Source organism: Zootoca vivipara, chromosome 7 (assembly GCF_963506605.1).
Source record: "Zootoca vivipara chromosome 7, rZooViv1.1, whole genome shotgun sequence".
In the NCBI taxonomy this organism is placed as follows: Eukaryota; Metazoa; Chordata; class Lepidosauria; order Squamata; family Lacertidae; genus Zootoca; species Zootoca vivipara.
In genome coordinates, this window is record NC_083282.1 from 76,904,013 (window position 1) to 76,930,621 (window position 26,609).

General features: G+C 40.5%; 1 protein-coding gene across 1 annotated transcript in view; it reads left to right on the plus strand.

The window, feature by feature from the left end:
* The first annotated feature begins 8,210 nt into the window (after positions 1-8,210).
* The window catches only part of ARFGEF2 (ADP ribosylation factor guanine nucleotide exchange factor 2), a 45,438-nt gene continuing 27,039 nt past the window's right edge, over positions 8,211-26,609 (plus strand). Inside the window, exons 1-9 of the mRNA XM_035122146.2 lie at positions 8,211-8,572; positions 15,983-16,013; positions 18,204-18,327; positions 18,751-18,897; positions 20,689-20,868; positions 21,882-22,101; positions 24,520-24,591; positions 24,903-25,066; positions 26,115-26,245. Coding sequence (XP_034978037.2) covers positions 8,434-8,572; positions 15,983-16,013; positions 18,204-18,327; positions 18,751-18,897; positions 20,689-20,868; positions 21,882-22,101; positions 24,520-24,591; positions 24,903-25,066; positions 26,115-26,245 — 1,208 coding nt within the window. The 5' untranslated portion in view covers positions 8,211-8,433. The remainder of the gene's footprint in view (positions 8,573-15,982; positions 16,014-18,203; positions 18,328-18,750; positions 18,898-20,688; positions 20,869-21,881; positions 22,102-24,519; positions 24,592-24,902; positions 25,067-26,114; positions 26,246-26,609) is intronic.

Genomic DNA, 26,609 nt, shown 5'->3' on the forward strand with positions numbered 1-26,609 from the left:
GGAAACACTGGCCTGCGTGTGCTCCAGTTGGAGAACAGCCTTTACCAAAGGTGTTTGAAGACGCTCAAACTCAGGACGAAAGGGAGAAACATGCTAAGAGGAAGGAACACTTGGCAAACCCTCACCGTGATCCGCTCCCACCCGGAAACCTATGTCCCCACTGTGGAAGGACGTGTGGATGCAGAATTGGCCTCCACAGTCACTTATGGACTCACTGGTAAAAACGGGTCTTCATGGAAGACAATCTTACTTGGCTATGAGTGATCGAAGAAGAAGAAGAAGAAGCCTCTGAAAACCAGTTGCTGGCATTACAAGTGGGGAGACTGCTGTTAATTGTGAGAAGGAGTTGTTGGACTATGATGGGCCTTTAGCCTGATCCAACCGGGGTCTTCTTACATTCTTATCTGTCCTAATAGTTCTGTCTGTTTTCAAATAGCAGAAAAAGCACAATATGATGGTTCTTCCAGATTAAACAGAACAGAGAGGAGGGGAGAGACAACCCAAGCACACTTGACTAAGGTGAGGAGCGTCATATGCCAGAATCCCTCCTGTTCAATGCCTTACGTTTCAGCCTACAGCTGATTTCTCCACAGGAAGCACATAAGCATGGAGATTTACTTGAGCTGAAGCAGAACATGGAGAGTGCAAATTACAAGGCCTTCTTGGGTCAGCTGATGGGGAAAGGTAGCATGCTGTGCTGTAAAAGCCGTGGGGCAAGAGAACACTTCCCTGTGTGGTGTAGGAGGGTTCTACTTTTTTGTGAAACTGCCCAGCACATTTTGTCTTGCAATACTGGAAGTAATTTGGGGCAGCTTTAGCAACCAGCATGGGGTGTGATGCCACAAACTCAACTACAGAAAAACAAATCAAACCCCTTATATTAAACCCCCTTTCCTGGCTAGGATAGGACCAAGATGAAGGCCAGCATGCCTTCATCTTGTTGGGTGTCAGCTGTAGAAAGGAATGCATATTTTCATTTTCATTTCGCCAATTTCTTTTTCTTTTCTAAACTAAATCTGGTACCAGTAGCGTTCGTGCTTCCTTTAAAAGAAAGCAAAAACAGCACTGTTGTTTCAGCACTATTTTTTCCAAAAATAACCTTATCATGTCTGAAAACCTTTTTTTAAAAAAATTCATCAGTAGCTTCCCATACACCAACAACGAAAAACAGATTTGAAACTTCCCCAAATTTCATAACCAGCTTTCCATGCAGCATCAAGTGTGCTGATGTCTGAAGGAAAAATACAAGTTTAAAAGCACCACTGGGCATGCAGAGATGGTTATGCAATTGGGGCGAGTGTAAAGATTCTGGCATGATAGGCAGCAATGCCCCCAGATGTGGGCCAAGAGGTGGTAGCTGAGCAAAATCAGGGGGATATAACTTGCTATCAAATTGCAAGTTTGGGGTTAATGATCTATTTGTTTAGGGATGGGAACAGAGTGGCCCTTTAGATCAGGCATCCCCAAACTTCGGCCCTCCAGATGTTTTGGACTACAATTCCCATATTCCCTAACCACTGGACCTGTTAGCTAGGGATCATGGGAGTTGTAGGCCAAAACATCTGGAGGGCCGCAGTTTGGGGATGCCTGCTTTAGATGTTCTTGGACTCTAACCCCCATCAGTCTCAGCCATCATGGACAATGGTCAGGAATAATGGGACTTGTAGTCTAAAACATCTGGAGGGCCACAGATTTCTCATCCTTGATTTTGGGTAAGTAGGCTCAGTGTCAAAGGTGCAGTTGGAGAGAATGGGCAACAGAAATAGTATCAAGGATCTTAGAATATCTAGAAAAGCGGGTGCTACCGCCACAACATTTGGACATTCCCCCGAAGATAGGAAGCTTTTTTAGGACTTCCAACCCATCAGGGAGCAAGTCTAATGAAGAATGGAGTAACATGTTTGAATTGTGAAATATGAGATGTTTCTACTGTTTCTCAGGTATTGCTCAGTGCAATCCAAGACACGTCTACTCACAAAAGACATCCAACAATGTTCAGTAGGACTTACTCTCAAATACACGTGCAAAAGATTACAGTCTTAGGATGTTTGTGTAATTGAATCTTCAATCTTGAACAGAAATAACTTGGATTCTAAAGCAATGCTACCACCATAGGTTTTCTAGACAGATTTTTAGACGTTTTTTAGGTTTCAAATACCAGTAGTTACATGGACTGATTGAGTGGCTCCAAATACTCCCTAGATTTATCCACAGAATTTCCATGGCATAAGAAGTGCAAATACAAATATTTACTGGAAATCTTCAGGTCAGTCTATCCCAGCCTAGCCAAATCTCTCCATGGTGAAGCTCAGTTGTTAAATACAGTTTAAAATAATTTTCCTGGTAGAGAATACCCATCTCAGCACTGTATAGGCAAGCTCCTTCATAGCTTTGGCTCCCCTGTTGAAGGAGATCACCTGCAGAGAGGAGAATGACTTGAGAGATAGAAAAATGTATGTGAAAGAGAATTTGTCATTCAAGTAATGTCTTGGATTAAGACATAAGCACCCGGAGGAAGTAAAAAAAGCAGAAATGGGCTCATCTCTGCAAACTCGAAATAAAAAGATCACTTCCTCACAATCCAGGCCATACTGACGAAGCGGTGAGAGGCTTCTGGCAACTAATGTCAACTTTGCAGAATAAAACTGAGAGTCTTTTGGGGAGAAGGAAAGGCAAAGTCTGCTAACCTGCATGAATTCGCTCCAAAAAAAGTTATCAGAGAGAAAAGAATGTCCAGAAGCATTAAAGGTCATGAAGGTGGTGAATTATAGCTTTGGCCCCTACTAAGTTGACAGAAAATGCAGCATGACTATCAGTGGTTTCAGGCACACCAAGACAAGAAGGAAGATCCCTGGACCTGATTTAGGCACAATGTCAGGCTCTGTGGTGCTCAACTGATGCCTGATGCCCATCTTATAGACCTGACAGAAGGCCATGGCAGCACTGAACATGGAACAGAGTGACACTGTCTTCTATTTATGGACTTTGCTTTTGGCACAAAAAAGGTTGGACCCCCCCCCCAATGATCAGCTTTGATATCTGGTTGCATGGTTATTTAAGTGGCTTTGTTCTGCAAGATTTAAGAGAGAGGAAGAACAACGGCTTTGAGCTTCTTATTTTTTAAAAAAACAATCACGTGGTGTATAATTTTTATGAAATAAACAAGGAATTGTTTGTTAATGTACGTTTCAAATATAATGTGGGTGTGCCAGAATATCAGGTCCAGTAAAAAGGGGAATGGATAAGAATGGGCAAATCTGTCTGTCAATTTCAGTCTCCCTTAGTTTCTCATTTTTCAAATATTAAATTTAATTCTTCATATTTCTGTAGGAATTTGTGATTTATTTATTTTTTAAAAATTCCTCCTGAAAATTCACCAGCATTTTGCGCTAATGTCCTCATATGTCCTAATAAACATATTTTTGCAAGGAATTTTCTCAAATATAATGCATTCTTGTATGTTATTTCCACCAATATATGCATTTTTATAAATACTGGTTGAAGAATTGCATTGCAAAATTCAGAGAAATGTGAATTTTAAAAGTTGTTTTAGTTCGCTTAGTTCAATAAGTGAAAATTGGGTAGTTTCTCACTAAAATGCAGACAAAATTGAATTTCCTCGCCATCCCTAGTGACAGGACATCAGCTTTGCATGCAGAACGTCCCATGCTCAAACTCCAGCATCTCCTGGTAGGGTCGGTAAAAGATTCTCTGTAGATCCCTGTGTTCTTAAGAAATGGACATTCAAACCGTCATGCATTTCAAACATGAAGTGGGAAAACAAAACCACTGCATTAAAGCAACATGGCAAAACAAATTAGATTTGTGTAAAATTCCCTTGTATGTGACATCAAACGAACACTCAGTTGCCTGTCGTGTCTGTGAATTGGATTTAGTGAGAGCTGTGTGTCTTCCATGCAGATGCAGCTGTGAAGAGAGATGAAGGAAGTGGTTGTCCAATACTTACAAAAGGCTGCTAAATCATGCCTCTGTTCAAAGACCTTTGTGGAAATACCTGCGGAAACGAAGGCTAAATACAAATTCCAGACAAGCCATTTTAATTTGCAGCTGCAAAAACAAAACCCTATTGCACCTTCAAGACTTAGGGTGCATTTGCAGACTGAAATTTTGAAGGGTAAATCTGATGTACATCCTGTTTAACCCCCCCCCCGCCCCCCTGAATCTAAAACTTCATCCAGTGCTGGTCTTTGACTTCCTGCTGTTCACACATGATAGATGGCACAGGGTGCATATAGGATTATGGAAGAATTTGCAGTACATATTGTACCTGTAGAACTTCTAAAGCAGAGTGTGCTCCTTTGTTTTCTAAGAAGATACACAATCTCACAGGAGATACTTACTTCTTGTTATCTGCAATTGCAAATTATTGTTATTTGTTTATTGCTCAGATCAAAGTAGGCTTGGTATTTGTGCAGATACAAGATTGCATGTTGAAATATTAAGTACATTTTACTTAAGGATGTAATCCTGCTGCTGTTAGTGGGTCTTTATTGTACTATTTATTCTTGAATGAGTGATCACTCCTTACAAACTACTGAAGTCAGTGGAAATTTATGGGTTAAAGCACTTAAAGCTCAGTTGCATAAAGTACAAGCAGTGACATGCCTCACTTTAACATATTGAACTAGATCAATGGTGCCCTCAAGTGGAGAAAAGCCATATCAAGCACAGCTAGAATCTCTCCAAAAATTCAGACACCACATCCACATCGTACATTTTTAAGTACTGTTATTTTAACAGTCATGGCTTCCCACAAAGAATTTTAATGGTGTTGAGAGTTGTTAGGGGACCCTTATTCCCTGCACAGACCTACAATTCTTAGAGCGGTTTGACAATCAATCTATGAGGGGAATAAGGGTCTCCTAACAACTCTAAGGACTCTTAACAAACTGTAGATCCCAGCCCCCCTCTTTCCCTTCATCTCTTCCTCTCCTTGTGACATCACAAGCAGTTTGCGGCCAATGGCAACAGCTGGGGATACATCATAGTTATCTATTCAGACCTCATAATGGTAGATGGACCTCAGCATGATTTAAATGAGTGTTGTTGTTGTTGTTGTTGTTTGAAAAATAGCCCTCTATACAATGGGTGGAGAAACATCACAGTTTTATGGGGTGTTCTCCAGCACAAGATCCACATTCTCTTGTAGGGAACCTTCCAGGAGTTGCATGCTAGTATAGAGCAGGGTCAGAGGCATAGAAGAGTGGAACAGCAAGTGTGACTCTTATCTTTGTACCGTGCACTCCATTTCAGCTGTGCAGAAGCCATAGGTTTCTATGCTCCTACCCATCTCTCTCAATCCAGTTAAGCAAGAAGAACCTTCACAGTTCATGGAAAACAGACAAAAGTATCTCAGAAGTGTGTGGAACAAGTCTGTTTAGGAACATGGTATGAGGAACTGGAGAGCTGCATTTGGCCCACAGTGTAGAGCAGGGATCAGCAAACTTTTTCAGCAGGGGGCCGGTCCACTGTCCCTCAAGCTTGTGGGTGGCCGGACTATATTTTGAAAAAAATATGAATGAATTCCTATACCCCATAAATAACCCAGAGATGCACTTTAAATAAAAGGACACATTCCACTCATGTAAAAACACCAGGCAGGCCCCACAAATAACCCAGAGATGCATTTTAAATAAACATCAGATTTCACAGCAAGATTACAGGTCAGGGATGTTGGTCCTTGGAATTTGATTGGCATTAATGACAAGCATGATTCTGGCAACCCAATAAAAGGTTAAATATGGGAAGCTGTGACTGTTAGGACAATTTATGTCCAAGTTGGTAACATTTCATTGGGTTTTGGCATCACAAGAGCACCCCTAAAATGCTGCTGCCCCCAAAATCTCTATTCTAATCTCTTTCCACTACTTGTGAAGAAAGATCAAATCCTGCTCTACAAGTTCAAGAACAGTTTCAATAAACTTGCAACCTATAGTAGACATTTTGTACATTATAACATGTTACTCTATCGGGGGGGGGGGAGAAAGAGTTTGCTTAATTTGGTCACATACACACCTGACCCTAGTCTTATTAAGAAGTTGTTAGTGTCAAAACATGTTTAGCATACAGCATGCATTATATTCCTTGTTCTATTCTTTACACCAACACTTGGGATGATCACCAGTATTCCGTTTTCGCAACAGAAACTCACATTACAAAAGTTTGTTCCATATGGTAATTAACATGTGACCAGCATGTAATTTCCATGCATGATGGTAATCTCTTCAGATGTGTTGGGTTGCATGTGTACATCAGGCATGGAAAAAAATTGAAGTGGGGGGATGTCCTCATTATTTTGGGACTGCAGAATCTTCTCATCAGCTCTGCTGAGAGACCAGCAGGAACATTTGGCCCTTCACCTTCAAATCTCTCCATCCTAGCCTGTCCCTACAAAGACTAATATCTGATCTTACTTTTTTCCTTCTCCCTCCCGTCTCTTTTTCTTTTGTGTTGTGTCTTTCAGATTGTGAACCAGAGGGGAGGGGTTGTGTTACAAATCATTACTATTTGCAATGAGAGCACAAGGAGAAGGGAACAACAGAGGACGAGATGGTTGGACAACTGCGGGAGGCAGTGGAAGACAGGAGTGCCTGGTGTGCTCTGGTCCATGGGGTCACGAAGAGTCGGAAACGACTGAACAACTAAACAACAACAACTATTTGTAAGCTGCTCTGGGACCCTGTTTTGGGTTAAAAATGCTTTTAATCATCATCTTTAACTAAAGATGGTACCAGGGTTGGGAGAAAGAAAATAAGGAGAGCCCTGCTGGATCAGAGCAAAAGTCCCCTTAGCAGTTATAAACACACTTACTTGGGAGTCAAATTTGTGGAATTACTTCTAAGCAGATCACACTGCTAGTCAATCATCCTGTTTTCTCCAGTGGTTAGACAGATTCTAGGAAGTCCTCAAACAGGAGTTGAAGGCAATTATTGCCCTACAACATCAGGTACTCAGCAGCCTACTGACCATAGGGGTTCTGACCATAAACTTTCAATTTAGCCACATGGGGTGGCTAATGGGGGTGGCCATTGGCCTACATTCTACTTTTAAAGCCACCTAAACCAGCGGCTATCATTCACATCCTGTGGCAGTGAATTGAATTCCATAAATAAATTGTGTGAAGAAGTGCCTTGCTGTAATTCTTCCCACGCCAATTTCCCATGCCAATTTCACTGGAAGACTCTTTAATTCTGACATTATGTGAGCAGCGGAAGAAAAGCTCCTTCTATTTTGATTGCTCCAGGCAAGCCTTACTATTAGACAGAGATGCCAAATGTGAAAATGGGGGAGACGTTGGTGTGGTGTTGGAGGTTAGAGCAATGTAGGCCATGCACCCCCTAAGCTAGACTGCTGCCCTCAGGAACTTATGGCCCCATCACTGATGTTGAAATAAGATTCAACTGCCAGGATGATGAGCACCTGTCTTTTCCAGGTGTGGGAGGTGGGGGCTGCGCCATGTTGTCTTCCTCAGGCAGCAACGCCTTTTCCACGCTGTACATAGTTTTATAAAACTCTTATCACAGTGGTAGCAAAACTGGTGACCTCCAGATGTTTTTGGGACAATTCCAGCCAGAATGGCCAATGGTTATGGCTGATGAGAGCTGTAGTCCAGAAATATGTGAAGGGCACAATGATTATTGCTAACGCCTGCTTGCCCGCTCGCCTGCTCTCGGTGTTACTTTTTTATTAAAAAGGTGTGCATGGAGCTTTCCTTGTGAGATATAATGTACCAAGTGGTGCCAGGCAGTTTCATAGGTCTGCATCTCTCTGGTTCAGAATCCGAACCCACATCTTCCTCTTTTTCCTAAACCTCTGCCTGGTGTTTCATGCCACTAGTCCTCAGCAAAGCCTCTGTGGGAACTTTTGATGCCATTTAAAATCTTTTTTCCTTTATTGCCTTTTATTAATTTAATCGCTTTTTCGGAATCCTGGAAATCTTGGAACTGAATGCAACTCGTACGGAAATGTTTTAAACAAACGAGCATTTGAAAAAAAACCAACGAGTCCATGGTGTTTTATTTTATACAGCCTCCGCCCTGTAATCTCGCGAGCTGAGAGTGAAAAGGCAACGCGAAGTGCGACACATCATCGGCTGGGATCCCTGGCCCCGCCCATCGCACCTCCCACCACCACCTCGAAGCTAAGCCCCGCTCTCTCGCGTCACCGCCTCTGACAGGGCAGCGAGAGCCGTTCCACAAGGTGGCCGTGACAGGGAGGGGGCTAGGTCACGTGACGGTTCCAATATGGCGGCGCCGTGCCGCTGTCCATCACCACCACCGCCAGCGTTACCTCTGAGGGAGCCGCGTCTCTTCCGGATCGTGGAGCCCAGCTGCGGCCGAGCACCGTGAGCGCCGCTTCCCGCCCCGCTTGGGACAGACCGCGACGGGAGAACCTTCAAGCCTCGCGGCGGCCATGCAGCCCCCAGCCCGCGAGGAAGACACCCGCACCAAGAGCATGTTCGTCTCCCGGGCCCTGGAGAAGATCCTATCCGAGAAGGAGGCGAAACGGCCCCCTCACGGGCAGCTGCGGAGGGCCTGCCAAGTGGCGCTCGGTGAGTGCAGAGGCCCCCGCAGGCGCCCGGCTACGAATCTCGGGGCCCTCCCCTCACAGAGGCGCAGCTCCAGGGAGCCCTGTCAAAAGCCCGTGGAGGAGCCCAGGGCCGCTGGCGCTCCCAGCCCTGCCTCCTCGCCCGGAGCTTCGCTATCCTCCTGCGTAAATCCTGCATAATGCCGCCGAGGGGGAAACTGCCGAAGGTCGCCGAGAGGGCTGCTTCGGAGTGTTTATATCCGACCGTCTCCCAGGCGGTTTAAAGCCCCGCGTCTGCTGCCCACATTGAGATCAGGTCGGGCCGGGGGAGGGGCATCTGCCAGATAACTCTGAAACACAAATGCGAACCCCACCTCTCGGATATAAAAGTTGGGTTCTTTCTCTCCCCTCCCCTCAAATGAGCTGTCTTCTCTAAAATGTTTTGCCACGTGCATTTGGGAGCATACCAGCTTCTCTCAAGCTTGAACCCTTGATCTTATTACATGCTTGTTAGTTCCAGTGAGTCCAGTGGAGTTGGCTCCCATTGAGCCTGTCCTCTGTGATTACACAGCTGTGCGAAAAGCAGTCAGGTTCCTCTAATTACAGCCTAGGATACGGGTTCAAAATTCTCTTCCTTGCTCCCTCTTCTTGTGTGTGTCAGTTTGGGGGGTGGTAGTGGGTTCCCTGAATGAAGTGTGATCTGGGATCTTATTGGCCATGTGCTTTCTGCGTTTCTTCATCTCCCCGCCCTTTAGGCTGTGGTGGGGATCCAATGCCTATAGGACACTCCTATCAGATCTACCTGGGGACTCCTATCTGTCTTCCCTAGCCGATGACTTTGTGGTTTTAAAGCCTCTAGATTTTTTTTACACTGTTGTTGTTTAGTCGTTTAGTCGTGTCCGACTCTTCGTGACCCCATGGACTCTTCGTGACCCTTCATTTTTACATAATGAAGGAACTTAGAAAATGTATTTCTGGGAAGTGTCTAATGAATGACTTTGTACACACTTGAATGTAGTTGGTGACAGGACTTGGCATCAGATATGCTCGGTAGCTTAATTTGCCACGTTGGATACTCCCCTGCTTGTGAACAGGTGACCACACTCCAGATCTTCTAACAGGAAGTGTTGTAATAAATTTTGTGGTCAGGTTTGGTTGTCAAGGGAAAGAGGGAGGTTCCTTTCATTCAGGAAGAGAGAACAAGGTTCACTTTGCTTATCTGATTGTAACATGCAATACTAATTGCTGTAGATTTCTTGGAGCAATTCGCAAGCCTTTTTACTTATCAGATGGGCAGATTGTGTGCATGTGAAACACATTTCTATAATATTTTCTTGAATTGTTTATAACAAAGCCTCTTGGTAAATATGAAATTTGTTGTGAGACTTAAGTACAAATAGTAGATCAATACTGCCTTACTGAATAGTTTTTACAGGATGAAAGAAATTACATAAATGTTTCTTAGATGTATCTAATGAATGTGACCTTTCTTTAACAGAAAAGTTAAGAAACATCAACTTGCATTACAAGCAGAGACAGTTTCATTTTGGCTCTATACTTTTTTCTGTGCTGGCTTGCGCAATAAGTCCAAATAGGGTGGGGTGGGGGAACAGTTTGACAGCTGCCTTCTCTGTTAGTGTTTTAACTGCATGTTCTATACAAATAGGACATTGGGACTTGTGTCAATTTTTTCTTGGCAAAAGTCCCACTGAATTTGATGAGACTTATTTCTTGAGTAGACATAGGAATGGTCTTTGGCATACCATTGTCTGACTTTAAGTGGCCCATTTGTAAAATAGACATTATTTGTAAAATAGACATTATTTTGGTTCAATATTATGAGGATCAAGAAGTGTATTACAAAGCATTCTGTATGCTCAGTCCACCAGTAGTGAAGTACTTAACACTTCAGCCCTATGGAGAAAGGAGAATTCTACTCAGAAATAATTATTTTTAGGTTTAGCGACTGATGTGAGATTGAAGCCTTAACCATTCTTACAGTACGTGAATTCTAACAATACCACATGAAATATTTTTCACAGCTCCCAGCTTTCAAAGAATTAAATGTATCTGACATTCAGCCAAAAACAAAAGTATAATCTGAAAAATAATTATATTATGATATAATATACAACATAATTCATGCAACAATTCAACTCATGTATAAATGTTAAGTATAATATTTTGTTTTGTTCTTTATGTGGCTGGTAGTGGGAACGGAGACAATCTGTATTTCCTTGCTGTATAAGAGGTATCCAGATTATCATAAGGAGAAAAGTGGAAAGCGGGCATGAAGATGATAATGGCAGGAGTGCATGTACCACAGCACAGCATGCTTCTATTGTTTACTATAGCCTCCTGAATGTTCCTTGTACATTTTTAATTGAAAGCCTCTGCTATACAGAGCTTATGTTCATTGTGATGATATATAGGCTTGGATACACCAGACAGGAATGTTATATACAAACTAACTGATAGAATCCTCTATTGACCTGATAGTACAGTTTTGTCTAAGGGGGGTGGAAATGAGACCTGACCCGAAAATGGGTATGTAAGCCCAGGCAGATCTCACTGTGGGTAAGAGGCAGAACAAAATAAGGCATAAAATCCCCGTAGTGAAGGTCTAACAGTTAACATGCTGTATTGGCAAAATAGATATACAGTAGTAAGAGGCAAGAAAGTAGCTGTGGCACAATTTAGTAGAACATTCTAAGATAGTGACAAGAGGCTTAAACTCTGTTTAGTGCAGGAAGGGAGAAAGATGTGGATTATAAAAGTGACTGAATACAAATTCTGCATTGGGTTGTGGGCAAAAGATAGGTCAGTATCTACTGGTAGATTTGTGCACGTTTTGCAGTAGCTTGGCAAGTGTTTCCAAGCTCTAATAGTTTAAAAATAGCAGCAACAGAATGACACTTGCCACCTAAATTAAGATGAAATGAAGAAAGTGAACCAGGGAGTGGACTTTTGTGCTAAAGTACTGTGGAGTCAGTTCCATTCTGTTACTGAAAACAATTTTGTGGGCTCAGAATGCTCAGAGCATCATGTTCTTTAATTTTAACTCTCTCTTTATTGCACAAGCTTCTGGTTGGTTCTAATAAAAAAACAAAGTAGATCCAACAAGCCTATCTGTCTACCCCCGTTCGACCTGATCAACAGGTTTGTCTGACCTGAAACATACATGTATTTGCCAGGAAATTAATAAGAAAACATCTGAAGGGTTATTTGCATGGTTGTGATACAGCAGTCTATTTTTATTTTTACTTTTTAAACTGATGAGGAGGTGACTAGATATTGACAGGTGCCACTTTGATAGGTATTTATTTCAGGTTTTTTGAATACATAGAATAATTATTTTATAGTGACTTAGAATTAAGCCAAAAGTAGAAGTATTTTGTACAGCCTGGAAGCCAGCAAGGTGTTGGCAGAAAGCTACTGGGAGGGACAGAAAACTGACCACTGAATCATTTTAAATTAATATAAGTTGAAAGAGACTCTAATTTCTAGCTTATTATACAAAGAAAGGGAGCATAACAACTTTATATGTTAATAACCTCTGCTCATTACACTGAAGAATAGTATGCTGATTGTCCGGAACTGGTAGTAGGGCAAGACTCATTTCCAGTAAATAATTATCACCAACAGTTAAGAAGTCAATCATAAAGTTTCCCACATCAGCTGCACTGTATACTTTATGCTGTAGGTTGATTTATTATTGATTTAATTTTGTACTGCTTAATATATAAATTATATACAGTCATACCTCGACTTACGAAGGCTTTGACTTCCGAAGAATTAGACTTCCGAAGTCAAAGCCTCCGGAAGTCTTTTAGCTGTGCGCGCTTGCGCAGAGCGGCACGCGTGCTCGGCGCATGCGCAGAAGGGCGAAATCACGCTTCGCGCATGCACCGTAGCGGCGCTTCGGCGTACGAAGACTTCAACTTACGAAGACGACCGCGGAATGGATCGTCTTCGTAAGTCGAGGTACCACTGTACAAAAACTGAAGCAACAATATACAACTTAAACAAAATATTGCAAAAGCACACAGTTACATATTTAAACATCTTTTCCTAAATATTTGTTTTTACTTATTGGAACCTTTACAGACTATAAAATGTCTTTTAACAGGTACCAAAAATGATGCTAGCTAGTTCACAGTCACTGAATGGCATTTTCATATAACTTATAACTTTCAGTCATAGCCACTCTAAACTTTTTATTTTATTATGTTAAAGGATATAGCTACTAGGGATTACCACTGAAATTGTTATAGGTTTTTCAAATAACAAATTGTGCTATTAACTCCTTACTAGGCTATGGATGTTCCTTGAAAAGAATTGCTCTTTACAATTTGTTTCGACGGCATAGGCTGTACAGTATTTAAAATTGCTTACCCCAAATGCTGCCACGTAATGTTATACTGTACTATGGCTATGGCAGATCACTCCTGGCTAAGGAATTAGTTGTAGTTGAGATTGCAATTTTCTTATCTACAGTTCCGCAGATTCGGGGAAGGAGGATTTTATGGAGTTTTGCTTAAGTTTGTTGTTGCAGTAACTTTTTGATGCTTTGCAGTTCATCATTTGCAGCCACGGTATTCTTTCCTCATGAAATACTTTTCTGTGTATTCATTCTACTTACACTGTAGAAGCTCCGTGGTTTCCCAGTAGCAACTGGAATTGAATCAGGGGCAGGAAGAGATAAAAATGCTTGTTCCGAAGTAAATCCTGATTTAGAACTATTGAACCCAGGACCGCAAAAAAAGTTCATGTCTTATTTTTAAAAGTTGTCAGTTGCCTCAAAGATCTTTATTTCATAAGGAACAGGAGGTTTTGCTCTCATTTAGAAGCAGTCATTATGTAGAACCTCTTATTTTGCCGATTAACAGTTGCTACAGGATATAATTATTTCTGCAAAGGACTGTTTGTTGTGGCCTGAACCGAACCCAGTAAATTTACAAGTGTTTGACAATGTATGCTTAGCTTCCTGTTCCTTCCCCTGTAATGGGAATATCAGACCTGGTGGCCAAATGCAGCCCTTCAAGTCATATCCCTTACCAGTTCTGCTCTATACTCTGCCTGAGTGCTTTTGCTGGGCTGGATTGTGCCGTTGGGTGATGCTAATGCCTCTTGCTACCCTCTATGGAGGGTGAAGAGATGCAGGTGGGTGTGTAGAAACTGCTGAGTTTTGCATGACTGGAATACCCTACTGTACAGTCTCATCTGCTCCTCCACCTACTCTTGACTCTGCCCACCAGTAGCAGGTATTCCCCAGAAAGTTGCCAAGGAGGCCTCAGTCTGAAATAGATTCCCAACTGCTTCCTATAGATCTCTACAGTTTTCACAAATCTTCCTTTTTGTCTCCCGTTCTTTCCTTGCAAATATCACGTATTTAATAAAATGGCTGCATATAGAAGTGGGCTATAGCAATCTCTTCTTAATAGTCAAGTTGTATGTCTAAAAGGCAGTTGTTTCTGATAACACTTAATTTTGAATGTCTAATGGTACTGTGAGAAGTGGGCATTGAGCAGAATAGAAAACAGGTGGAAGAAAATTGTTTTGTTTCTGAATTTTCTTTCTTCCCCTTCTTTTGTCGTAGGATTTCCTTCACTGGGCATTTGACAGATTGGGGTGTGTGTATGGGATTTTGATCAGTTGTTCCAAACAAATTGACCTCCCTACAAGTTACAGTTTGGAGAGCAGTCTGACCTGCCAAACTGACCTGTCTGTTAGAGGAGGGATTTTGATATAACTATTTTCCTGAGGGAGTAGAAGCCAGCAGGAGAAGACAAGGCGTTTGTAGTTTCCTGCCTGCATTAATATTAAGTACCTTGCACAACTGGATGGCCTGTGAGTGTGTGTGAATAAAACTATTGAAGCCTGGAAGAAACCAACATTTAGTAAAGGGAATCTTGTGCAATGCTTTCCCCATTATGGCATACTGTATATTCCTGCGTATAAGACTACGGTACTTTTTAACCCAGGAAAATTTTCTCAAAAGTCGGGTGTCGTCTTATACGCCGGGTCGTAATTCTTATACGGCGAGTATATCCCAAACTCTATATTTTAACTGGAAAAGTTGGGGGTCGTCTTATATGCCCAGTCGTCTTATACGCCGGAATATACGGTATGCTTTTTTTCTCAAGCTGCCAATATCTCAGGTTTCTTAGCTTCAGTTCTGACTTAAATGTTACTGTGTTATCTCTTGCAAAATAGTCTGCTCAGAGATTTCTTACTGGATTTTCAATGTAGTTTTCCCCTGCCCCTCATCAAAATTATATTTTATTGATTTGTTAGCAAAAAAAAAGTGCAAGCTTAACAAAAAGAAAGAAAACAATGTCCATTTTTGTAAAGTATCACAACCTGGAAGGACAAAAGAACAAAGATACAACACAGCTCCAAAGGGATAATAAAGTACTGATGCATACAACAATTCCCTTTACGAAACAGTAAAGATATGTAAAAATAGAAGTATTCTCCACCTGTGACTTTTGTGATTATTGAGTATAAGGGGTCTATAAAGTCTTGGGTGAGCCAAACATTTAAATACAGTACACTGGTCAGTAATCATGTGCTACCTCTGTACCTACAATTAATCACCCAGAGTTCAGCACTACTGTATCATTTTTGAGGTGAACAGCAGCAGAAAAATCATCAGTAAAAGTTGATGTAGCGAGTAGTACTACTTGTTTAAGAAAACTTTATGCAAATAAAGTTTTGAAATTCCCCACAATTAGTTTTTTGGGTATGTTATCTGCATGTCTGGAACAGAATTAAAATACAACATAAATTGGAGAGGAAAATTATTTTGGGCAAACATGGGCACTGAATCATAACAGATGGGGAATATTTGCTAAGCTTTTGTTTAAGTGACATAAGTGGTTATAAAAAATAAAATGTATTTGGAGCAGATACTATTCTAACCAATATTTTGTTTCGAGAGGAAAATACAAAACATTTAGTTTTTTATCTCACTGTTTCTGCAGTAACTGTCATTAGTTTTGCCATAAGGAATATAAGGGCAGTGTGGCAGGATAAGTGCTAGTAAACATGGCTCTCTCCACATATTTTGCACTACAACTCCCATCATGCCTGAGCATTGGGCCATGCTGGCTGGGGCTGATGGCTGTTATAGTCTGCAACATCTGGAGACCACCACATTGGCTATCCGCATTGGCAAAGTTAATGAGAGAAGTAAATTCAAATATCTATTTAGTATCAATAGTACTTTGTTATTGGTTCTCAAAAGTGCATCTGGCAAAATTTGTCTATTATGCATGACATAAAAATGTGTTTTGAAGTAGAATGGTAATACATATATCATTGTTGGTATCATCCACTTTTTTATCGAGTTCTTGGCTTTTGTCTTGTATTGGCATCTGTGTTTATGGTATAAGTCTGCAACATAAACCATTTGTTCTGTTTTTCTCCCCAGACGAAATAAAAGCAGAATTAGAAAAGCAAAGGTGAGTAAGTGCTGGTGACCATGCGTATAATACAAAAACACCTAATATGCAGGTGTATGTATACTTTATCTGGGTGCTTCAGGGAACACTCTTTAAGGCAGGCATCCCCAAACTGCGGCCCTCCAGATGTTTTGGTCTACAACTCCCATGATCCCTAGCTAACAGGACCAGTGGTCAGAGATGATGGGAATTGCAGTCCAAAACATCTGGAGGGCCGAAGTTTGGGGATGCCTGCTTTAAGGTAACACGTCACAGCAACACAACAGATGAACGTGTTTCAGGCTCACTTCTAGGCAGGAGTTGAGTGGCATGGACACACAAAAAGTGGCTTTGGATGTGGTAAGACCTTCTGAAGCTGCCCTCAGTGCAGTTATTTGCAACTGTGTCTCTAGGGGAAAAAATGGGGAATTTGGAAGAAAATGAACAAGTTTAGGTAATCCCTGTGGCTATGAGTGGTCTAAGTAGAATTAATTGTATTTCGGTTGCAAGTAACGACTTCCCAAAGATATTGTTTTACCACTTCCTTTCTTCTCAACTGGATTTTTCTTTCATTGCTTATGACGTGGCAGTTCTCTACTAACAGAAAACCTCCACTTCTTCTCTTTAAATCTCTTTTGCATATGTTCCATAATGTATGCATTTAATTGGCTTGGTCAGAGATACCCATCTGCATGATTAATGAAACCCAGTTGTAATCTGTTGGTGTTCAGCTATCTCTCTGATGTTATCGGATTAGAAAATTACTGTAGTTCTGTTTTCTGGATCTCTGTTTCTTCAGTGGCATGCTGTGCCTGGTGCAAACACAAGTTCATTATATTTTGGGAAGAATCCTAATGATTTTCTTCTATTGTTCTGTGTTAGTTTTCCAAGCCACTGTTGGTCACTTTCCACACTGGATTTCTATTGTGATTTGGGGTGGGGGCCTCTGCTTGTCTTACCCCAGCACAATCTGGAAATTCAATGTTGAGTCATGTGCCTATCACCAAAGAATGAAGTTACTGTTTTTGACACGACTTTCATCATCTTTTATTCTGCAGAAAAACATTAATAAGCATTTTCACTATATTTTTCTAGGTAGATACATGTGCTAACCATTCCCTCCCTTATGTTTCCAAAGAAGCTTAGACACTGCATGCTATGTGGGAATATTTCAGTGCTTCATAAACATGCTGTGAGAAGTAGCTCTTAGCAAGATTTGATGGTTGGCCTTGCAGTAGCAGGATCCATTGACATTTTCTGCCTCCTGAAACTTAATAATCTTGAACCCAACGGTTAAAAATACTTAAGATATTTTAACTTTTTAATATACATTTTTAAATAAAAATGCTATATAAAAACATACATACAAATATGCCATTCCTATGTAACATATGTCCTATTACGGATTAAATTTCATTCCTTATAAGCTATATTTGATCTTGGTGCTGAAAAAGCATTAAATTATTGAATCTTTTAATTTTGCTCCATGTACATCATAAAAGGAGACCATAATCTTCCAGATTGTTTTTATCTCCCTTCCTTCATTTGAACTTTTAAGCCAAAAGGGAATGAATCCACGAGAAAACGACTCATGCTCGAAAATTTCCACACTGATATATTTAAAAAGTACAGTACTTAATTTTATTAGCTACTACTTCTTGACACATCCATTCATGCAGTGCAATTGGATGTTGTTTTTCCCATTCTTTAGGCTATGATCTTAAAGTACTGTACATGCATGCAAGAATGACTTCCTCAATAGTCTTTCATCAACTGAAAAATAAAGTGGTTTTGTACTTGAGGGAGGAGTTAAATCAAGTTGCTGTTAAGAGTGAGACTAGAGAGAGAACGTGTCTGCATGTATATAATTGTGTGCTGATTTTTGACAAGCATGGACATTGGAGACTGTGGTCCTAGGTTTCAATACTTCACATGCTTGCTGACAAACTTGCTGCCAATTAGGTATGGTGGATATTAGCGCTTGCCATCTTGTTGTAAGAGGTGTGCAGCAAGGCCTATGAGTATGCAACTCTGGGTTGGAAATAGTTATATATGTTTGGAGATAGGACCTGCATTGCTTTCCATGCCTTAGAAAGAAATGTATCAATGGCTTTTATATTGTGTGTTCTACGTGGATAGGAAATTAATATGAAAGCTGTTTCTCAGTTCATAACACTGAGTGATTTTGTTGTTTTCAAAATTTCAAACTAGCCAAGGCAGTGAAACCACTCCAAAAGCAAACTTCATTGAAGCCGATAAATATTTCCTCCCATTTGAGTTGGCCTGCCAGTCGAAGTCCCCACGGATCGTCAGCACCTCATTGGACTGCTTGCAGGTATCCTTTTTAAATTAAGTATTTATCAACCTTGGCTGTGTTTATTTTGACAGTGTCCTCTAAATTTTACGTTGAAGCAGATGCATGTATGTATATATTGCGAGACTGCAGACAGAATTGAGAAGCTACTTTCTTTCTTTTGTCTTCCTTTCCCTGCCTCCAAAGTTCTTTAAAACATCTGTTATAGGTTTTATTAGTAATTGTTCCACGCTCACCCTTCCCATAGATTTGACTTATTTTAAGACATTCCATACACTTACACTTACACTTACACTTACACACACACACACACACACACACACACCGTCAGCCTCTCTGGAACCTACTAATGAAGCTGTCCTGCATTTTGAATCTTCTAAAAATGACATGGAAAGTGTTTCATGTGTGAAAGTGATTATAATACAATTCTCTCTCTCTTTGTAGAAACTTATTGCATACGGACATATCACTGGCAATGCTCCAGACAGTGGAGCTCCTGGAAAACGCCTGATTGACCGCATTGTTGAAACAATCTGCAATTGCTTTCAGGGTCCTCAGACTGACGAGGGAGTGCAGTTACAAATTATAAAGGTATTTTATTTTGATTTATATTTTAGAAAGGCTGTTTGTTAATAAGACTTTGCTTAGTCTTTGCTTTCTAAATGGAGGAGGCTCTTCCTTTTATCTTCCAATAAGCGAATCCCCAAATCTAATTTTAAAGGGCTGTACAATTTACCCCTTCCTGCACCATACTCTGAAAATTAAATTAACTACCTCTTGGTAAATATGAACTCATATCTTATTTAAGTAGCCATTTCTTCCTAGACCACAGAGCTCTGTTAATGGATTTGAAATGTTTTTTCTGCCATATGCTACCCATTTCTCCCTCTCCTTCACCCAACTTAGCTTTCTTCAAATTGCATGTTGTGTACCAGTTTAAGATTATTTTCTGAAGCTCCAGTCCTTGGAACTGGGCTTCAGTATCCAGGAGTGCAGACGCTCCTTCAGGTATACAGGGCCTACAGCATAGGATACGTCATTTACATTTTGAAAAAATTCTTTTTGCTGATTGTACCAATGTAACAGGTCTCTCCAAAACTTATTGACAATAAAAGCTTTTACTGTAAAAAAATCAATCGATTTCAAATCCCTCTGTCTTTTAAATTGCCAGGATGTTGTACTGCAGTAAAACTTAGTTTTAAACACTTAACACATGAGGCCTGAACTAGATATAACATGCAGTTGCATGCATTTTTATGTGTGAGGAAAACACATGGAAGCACTAAGAGGAAAAATGGTTGGAGCGGGAGCAAGCAGCCCCCCCCCTCCTGTTGAATCACATTCATTCTGCTGCAGCTGCTTTTGAATTAAAAGAGAGAAACTCCTCATGAATGAGACATACACATGAGGTGTGCCACATGTTCTGGCTAGTGAGTAAACTTCCAGATTCTGCAACAATTCTTAGCAAAGAGATGCTTAGAGTGCAAGCATATACTTGTCTGTACAGTCACTTTTGAATGCAATGAGAATTACTCCCAGGTAAATCATGGAATTTTAGAGTTGGAAGGGATCCCAAGCATCATCTAGTCCAACCCCCTGCAATGCAGGAATCTCAACTAAAGTATCCATGACAGATGGCCATCCAACCTCTGCTTAAAAACCTACAAACTCTCTTCATAACCTCCCAAGGGAGTCCGTTCCACTGTCGAACAGCTCTTACTGTCAGAAAGTTCTTCCTGGTGTTTAGTCGGATGTGTAAGGTGCCATCTTAGAATGCAGGGGAAAGCAGGTTTTAGAAGTTGTGTAGAGGAGACATTCTCAGACAATTAAAAAAAACAAATATGGAAGTCGATTTACGTAAGTTGGTAGTGTGTTTTGAAATCCACTTGGGGGCTTAAAGAAGCAGAACATTTGAAGAGGAAAATGTGAAGCTTGTGTCTTCTGCTTGTAAGCATCATGAGCTCCAAAGCAAAGTAACAGTATGTCATCTTTGTCAAAAAAAATACAGCCTAAAATAGTTTTTGAGTAGAAACTTGTGCTATCCCTAGCAAGAGGTCATGCCTGCCCATAGTGCCCCCCCTCTCCTGATCCTCATACTTTTAGAAAGGAGGATGTGGGGTTCATTTGCTCCCCAAAACATTGTGAATGTTTCCCTTAATCTTTGGTCAAAGACTGCTTTTTCTCAATAGTGCTATAAATTGCCAGTACTGCTACTATAATACTTTTTTAATTAATTTTAAGTTATGGGACTATGGGAAGGCAAGAGCCATGCTGACCTTATGATTGATTGTTCGTTGTTCAGAACACTATATTTAAAATAAGTTTTGTTCCCATTTGCTTAGATGTCTTTATTGTGGTGTATGTTGTGTTTCCCCCCTCCAGGCTCTTCTCACTGCTGTCACGTCCCCGTATATCGAAATTCACGAAGGAACAATCCTTCAGACTGTTAGAACTTGTTACAACATTTATCTAGCCAGTAAAAATCTCATTAATCAAACAACTGCCAAGGCTACTCTCACTCAGATGCTGAATGTCATTTTCACCCGGATGGAAAACCAAGCTGTATGTAGTAAATGTTTTATCAATCTGACTTTTATGTACATCATTTAATTGTTATATTACTGCTCCTTCTCCTCTGAGCTATTGTCATCCGATTCATATTTGGAAGCGTGTTGCGGGCTTGCAAGCTCCCTCTTCCCCGCTTGCATGCCAATTATGTGCTCTCTTTTCTGCTTTGTCTTAACCATAGTTCATCATGACGTCTCAATCAGGCAGACCATAGTTATCATCAACCAAGAATTCCTGCTAAACCATAGTTTGCAAAACTCACTTCAAGCCATGATTTCACATCCATGATTTGTAGGCAATTCCTAATTTGTGCTAACCATACTAGACCTTGTTCAGACATCAAAGGAAATAGCAAATCACAAAGAAGAGGAAGGACTTTCTCAATTTTGATGTTACATTGTAGTATTCCACGCTGTGATTTAGAGTAGGGATGGAGAACCTGTGGTCGTCTAAATGTCACTGGACTACATCATCCCCAACCAGTATGGCCAGTGGTCAGGGATGATGTAGTCCAACAACATTTGGAGAGCTACTCTTTTCCCATCCTTGGCTTAGAGAATAAGGACTCTGCTGTGTTGTGAGCTCACAGGTGATCTTTTATCATGAACATTGTATGTGCCCAACTACTTCTTTGTTGTACTGTGGTTTCGCCGTGCTGTGATTCCTCTCCAAATATGAGGAACTTTGCAAGCAAAGACAACTGTCCTTCTTGTTTCAGAGGTTGGATTTAAATTATATAATTTCCTTAAAATCTGTTTTCATTAAATATTTATAGTTTGTACCTTGTAGACTTAAATGTTCTGTATGCTGGAACTCCAAAGTCATTTTGGAAAATAACCCTTACTGTCTTACATAAATGTTAAAACTGAAAGCCTCTGTATTGAACTGATGCAATAGGAAGGTGTATGGTTTTTGAAGCATGCTGCATTATTTGGTTCTGCCCCCTATTGACTATTACTTTGTTATATACCTGATGAATACAGTATTTTTCTATCTTGGTTGTTTAGATACAAGAGGGAAGAGACCTGGAAAAATCAAATCAACAAAAACCCCAGTCTCCCATGATTCATAGTGCTTCAGGGTCTCCCAAATTCGGCCGATTGAAATACAGCCAGCATGGAAGCAGACCCTCGACTCCTGTCAAAACAGACTTGACTAATGGCGAGCCTGAAAGAAAAGAAAATGGAGACCAGAAACCAGAGGACAGTTTGACACCTTCTGTATTGGGTAAGAAAACTTCCTGTATTGGGGCTGACTTAGCTTGTCACCCATAGTTTTCTGAAGCCATGCCCAAGTTTGTTATGTGCCAGTTTCAGCACAAAGATCCTGGTTTAGCTTAAGCGTTGCGTTACATCCAGGGAACTCTGGCATAATATTAGGTAACGGATCAGGAAAATAAGTCAGGATCTGGCACTGAGCCTGGGTTCTCTGGTTCAGATGTAGCAGAGAGCTCCAGCTTAATGCAAGGCAGGGCTTTTCTGTTGAATCTGGGATGGGATGGAATGGGAGGATAGGGGAGCTATGGCTTGGCAGCATTCAAACAATCTTCCAAGGCTTTACAAAGTAAAGTGATTTGTCTACAAGGATAATGCTGATTTACACTTCCTCTTAAGATACTCTCATATACCTGAGAGCTGTTACAGCAGGGATGGGGAAGCTATGGTTCCTTCAGATGTTGTTGAATCCTAACATCTGTATTCTCTTACCATCGGCCATTTGGGCTAGTACTGATGGGATCATGAGTCTCACCCTGTTTTATGATACTCCCTTTTAAAATGGTTATGTAGTCACTTTCCTTTTATAGCCTGTATCACTTGCCCAAAAAATGACTCAAATTCCCTCTGATCCCCAGCTGTAGTACTTGTTGCTTCATCAAAGCTTTCAGCAGCAGGCTGGCTATTTCTCAAAGCCTTGTAGCTCCAAGAAGTGTAATTTATCTGTCGGTTCTAACATTCTCTATCAAATTGCAGCTTTTGGGTGCCAAATGTTAGTCTAATGGAATTGGGCATCGTTAAAAAGTATGTTGGATAGGTGAATGGTTGACAAAAAACAATGCAAGGCATTTTTTAAAAAAACAAATCAATCACAATAAACAACTGCTAGATTTTCCAGCTTATTGGATGCCGTGATTTGTCAAGATATGTAAAAGCATTCATTTGTGTAGCTGTAGGGCAGGTGTGGCTCACTTGTGGCCATCCAGATGCTGAGCTTCAAGTACTATTCCTAAATAGGACTCTATTTGTTGTAGACTAATCTACAGATTGCAGCATCAGAAAAAGAGAGAGAATAAATTTTAATTATGAGACCAAGCTAATTGTGTTAAGATAAAAACAATATTTTCACATATCGGCAATATTAATCCTTATAGTCTCTCTATTAAAATGCAAAATCTTCTATTTTGATTTGTATTTCTTGTACAAACAAGTAGTTTGTTACCTGCTAATAGATCTCACTTCCTAGCTCAATATCTTGAACGTTATCTCTTTTTTTAGTGGATTCTAATTGCCAACCTTTATTTTTAAAAGAGTATATAGTAGAAAGTATTGTATTTGGCATCAAATGTAAGTTCTTTCAGATATCATCCATTTGACAGATATTCTAGGAAATGATTGACATATTGGCCCAATTTAATAATAATTGACTGCACCAAAACTGATATTTTTTTTCTAGGATGATTGAAGTAAGTACTGTGCTCTGAATCCCAAATATTCGTTCTCATGTGTCTTTCAGTGGGAAGTAAAAATTCTACAGTGGTGGGACTTGTATAATAGCCATTTTAACCCTATTTTACTGATACAAACACAGTTTTAGCCTTTAAAACTGACACCAAGTGAGTCCAAGTGCCTTGGTGTTCTACAAAGCATTCTCTGACATAGCAATGTTACCTTACTGTGCTACTTGATTCTTCAGCCGTGTGAACAGCTTGATCAAAATTGTTTTTCATGTGACTTCCATAATAGCTAAGAACCACTGGCGCTTAGCCATCCTTAAAAGAGGAGCGCAGAGCAGAATCAAATTGCCCGTAAGATCTAGCTCAAAATATAACACACTTATCTAGTGAACTGACTTCCTGCTATGTAGAGGCTCTGTTAAGGCAGTTTCCCCCACAGCCACCTGATGTCCTGTGTCCAGGTGAAGATGCATTTGCGAGGAACATTTGGAAGCCTTAAAATGCTTTTGATAGTTCTTTGGCAAGTGAGGCTTGCTGTCAGTGCCGATCAATTGATTGGTGGTGACAACAGACCTGCTGGAATCGGTTGCTGTGTAGAGTTCCCCATTGGAAACTCTATAGTTCTGTCCGTACGTTCCCATAGCAAGCTTGCTGTAAATGTCAAACAGCTTTAGGGCTCCTGTGTGAAATAAGTCTAAATATCTCTAATCAGCTTTTCCTAACCAGGGCTTTGTGCTCTCTCTCTCTCTCTCTCTCTCTCTCTCTCTCTCTCTCTCTCTCTCTCTCTCTCTCTCTCTGTGTGTGTGTGTGTGTGTGTGTACACAGTATATGTACACACACACACACACACACACATATATATATATACTGTAATCCTAATCTCTGATCTTATGTAAATTGTTGAAACCAATTTTTAAAAGAGAAGGCTAAATTGCAACATTTTTCAAATGACTTATTGATATATGTTTTATCAGAAGAAGAAACTGATGAAGGCAAAGAAATTGTTAAAGGAATCTTGGAGGATGTGGTGACATCTGCAGTTGGAGGTAAAATTTCGTTGGAGAAGTCTATCTTTCTTCATTCCTTTCCTAAGAGATTGACTCATTCTTAAAACCTTTCCTCCAAAACTACAAATCCTGAGAAAAGTATATTAGCGTTCTGTGCAGGAGCAGCGCTAGTGACTTGCCACCAATAGGATTCTATATCTACTAATCTCCCATATATAAGATAGGATAAGTACTATCTAATAGTTGAGCAGTACTTCCCCCCCCCCTTTCTTTTAGCTGGTGTGAATGAAATTATATATCGAGGACGCTGTTTATATTAAAAAATACTGCATTTCCCCCCCCTCCTGCAGCTTCTTTAGAAGAAGAAATGAAAAAGCAGTCTCTTCCTGAATCGGTTAGGATTTTATCTGACTTGGCAAGTGCAGTTCCTGCCTCTCCTGGTGGTATTAATGAAAACACACAAGCAAATGGAATTCCTGATGATAGACAGTCTGTCTCCTCCACGGATAATCTGGTAGGAGGCTTAAGTGTACAGTAAACGTAATGCAAAGCTCCTAACTTTCTGAGAGTAATTAGTAGGAGATCAGTTGGACCACAGGATACTCACACACCAAAATGTGTGAAAGGACATATCCCCACTACTTTAATAGATTTTCCATAGAAATGTGATTTGGGTACATATTATCATTAAGTATAGTATGAAGCTTAATATAATATGAAGCTTATATGACAATCCTTATTCAGTATTGTTCTTGAAAGCAAAACCTTACTTTAACAGGGCTGTAAAATAAAAAGCTGCTTGAGACAAAGTAGGATCTTTAGTCAATCTACTGTACCTCAGTTTTACGTGCAGTGACAAACAGCAACTTTCCAGACCTATGTGGAGAAGCCAGGGATTGAACGTAGGACCTTCTGCATGCAAATCGTGCGTTCTGCTGAGCTGTAGCCCTTCTGTAGTGGAATTCTAAAGGCTTGATTGTTTTCTTTGTGCAATTTATTTTGCAGGGGGCTGGTCTGCTTAATGTAACCACAAATCTGACAATATACACACTTTTCCTTCTATTCAAACAACTGCATTTGAATGTCATGCTAGACCTTGTTTGAATATTATGAGTCTGAGCCTCCGTGAGCCATGGACTTGTGCACCCCTTTCGGCATGGCAATACGAACGGAAGCATCTGCTGCTTCTTTTTAGAATAGTTAATAGTTGGGGGGGGGAACAGCTTCATAAACTATGGTTTGAAGATGGCTGTGTTTCAAGAAACCATAATTAAGATTTATCAGTGTTTGCCTGAGTCCAGACATCATAATAAGCTGTGCTTAATTTGAAGTGCATGCCTCAGAACACAAGACTTGCAGCCATGCCAGAGGGGAGAGCACAAGCACAAGCACAAGGCTTACGCAGGCTTGATCCCATAATCAGGGTGCAGCATTACATCTGAGCAAGACTTTTATTTCCTTTTTTAAACTGATCTCAACAAAACATAAGTGTAATTCAAGTGCTACTTGTTCATATGTGTTTGTGTCTGAATCCAAACTAATTCTTTTGTTTCTTTGTCTAGGAAACTGATGTACCTGGACCTCAGGCAGCTGCTAGATTCTCCCATATCCTTCAGAAGGATGCCTTCCTTGTGTTTCGGTCATTGTGCAAGCTTTCGATGAAACCGCTTGGTGATGGGCCTCCAGATCCCAAGTAAAAAAGAAAATATTACATTTATTGATTTGTACACTATCCAGAATGAGACCTGAAGCAACACAGTTAAAAATGCATTCATAATTTAATTAGTTATCAGGCTGCATGTATGGTTGCTTTGGTGTATAGTATATTGTAGCCTTACCTATCTTGGGTGTAAACCTTCCTCATTTATGAAACTGCTAAGTCATGTTTTTCTAAAGTGATCCAAGATTGCTGGACCACATCTAAATTCTGATACATGCTCAAGGGAACAGCTGCATGCCTTGACTTCAAAGAGAGAGAAAACATACTATTCTCTCCTCTGCAGCAGAGGGAGACTAACTTTGTGTATAGGTTCTCTACTTGATTTGTATGTTTGCTG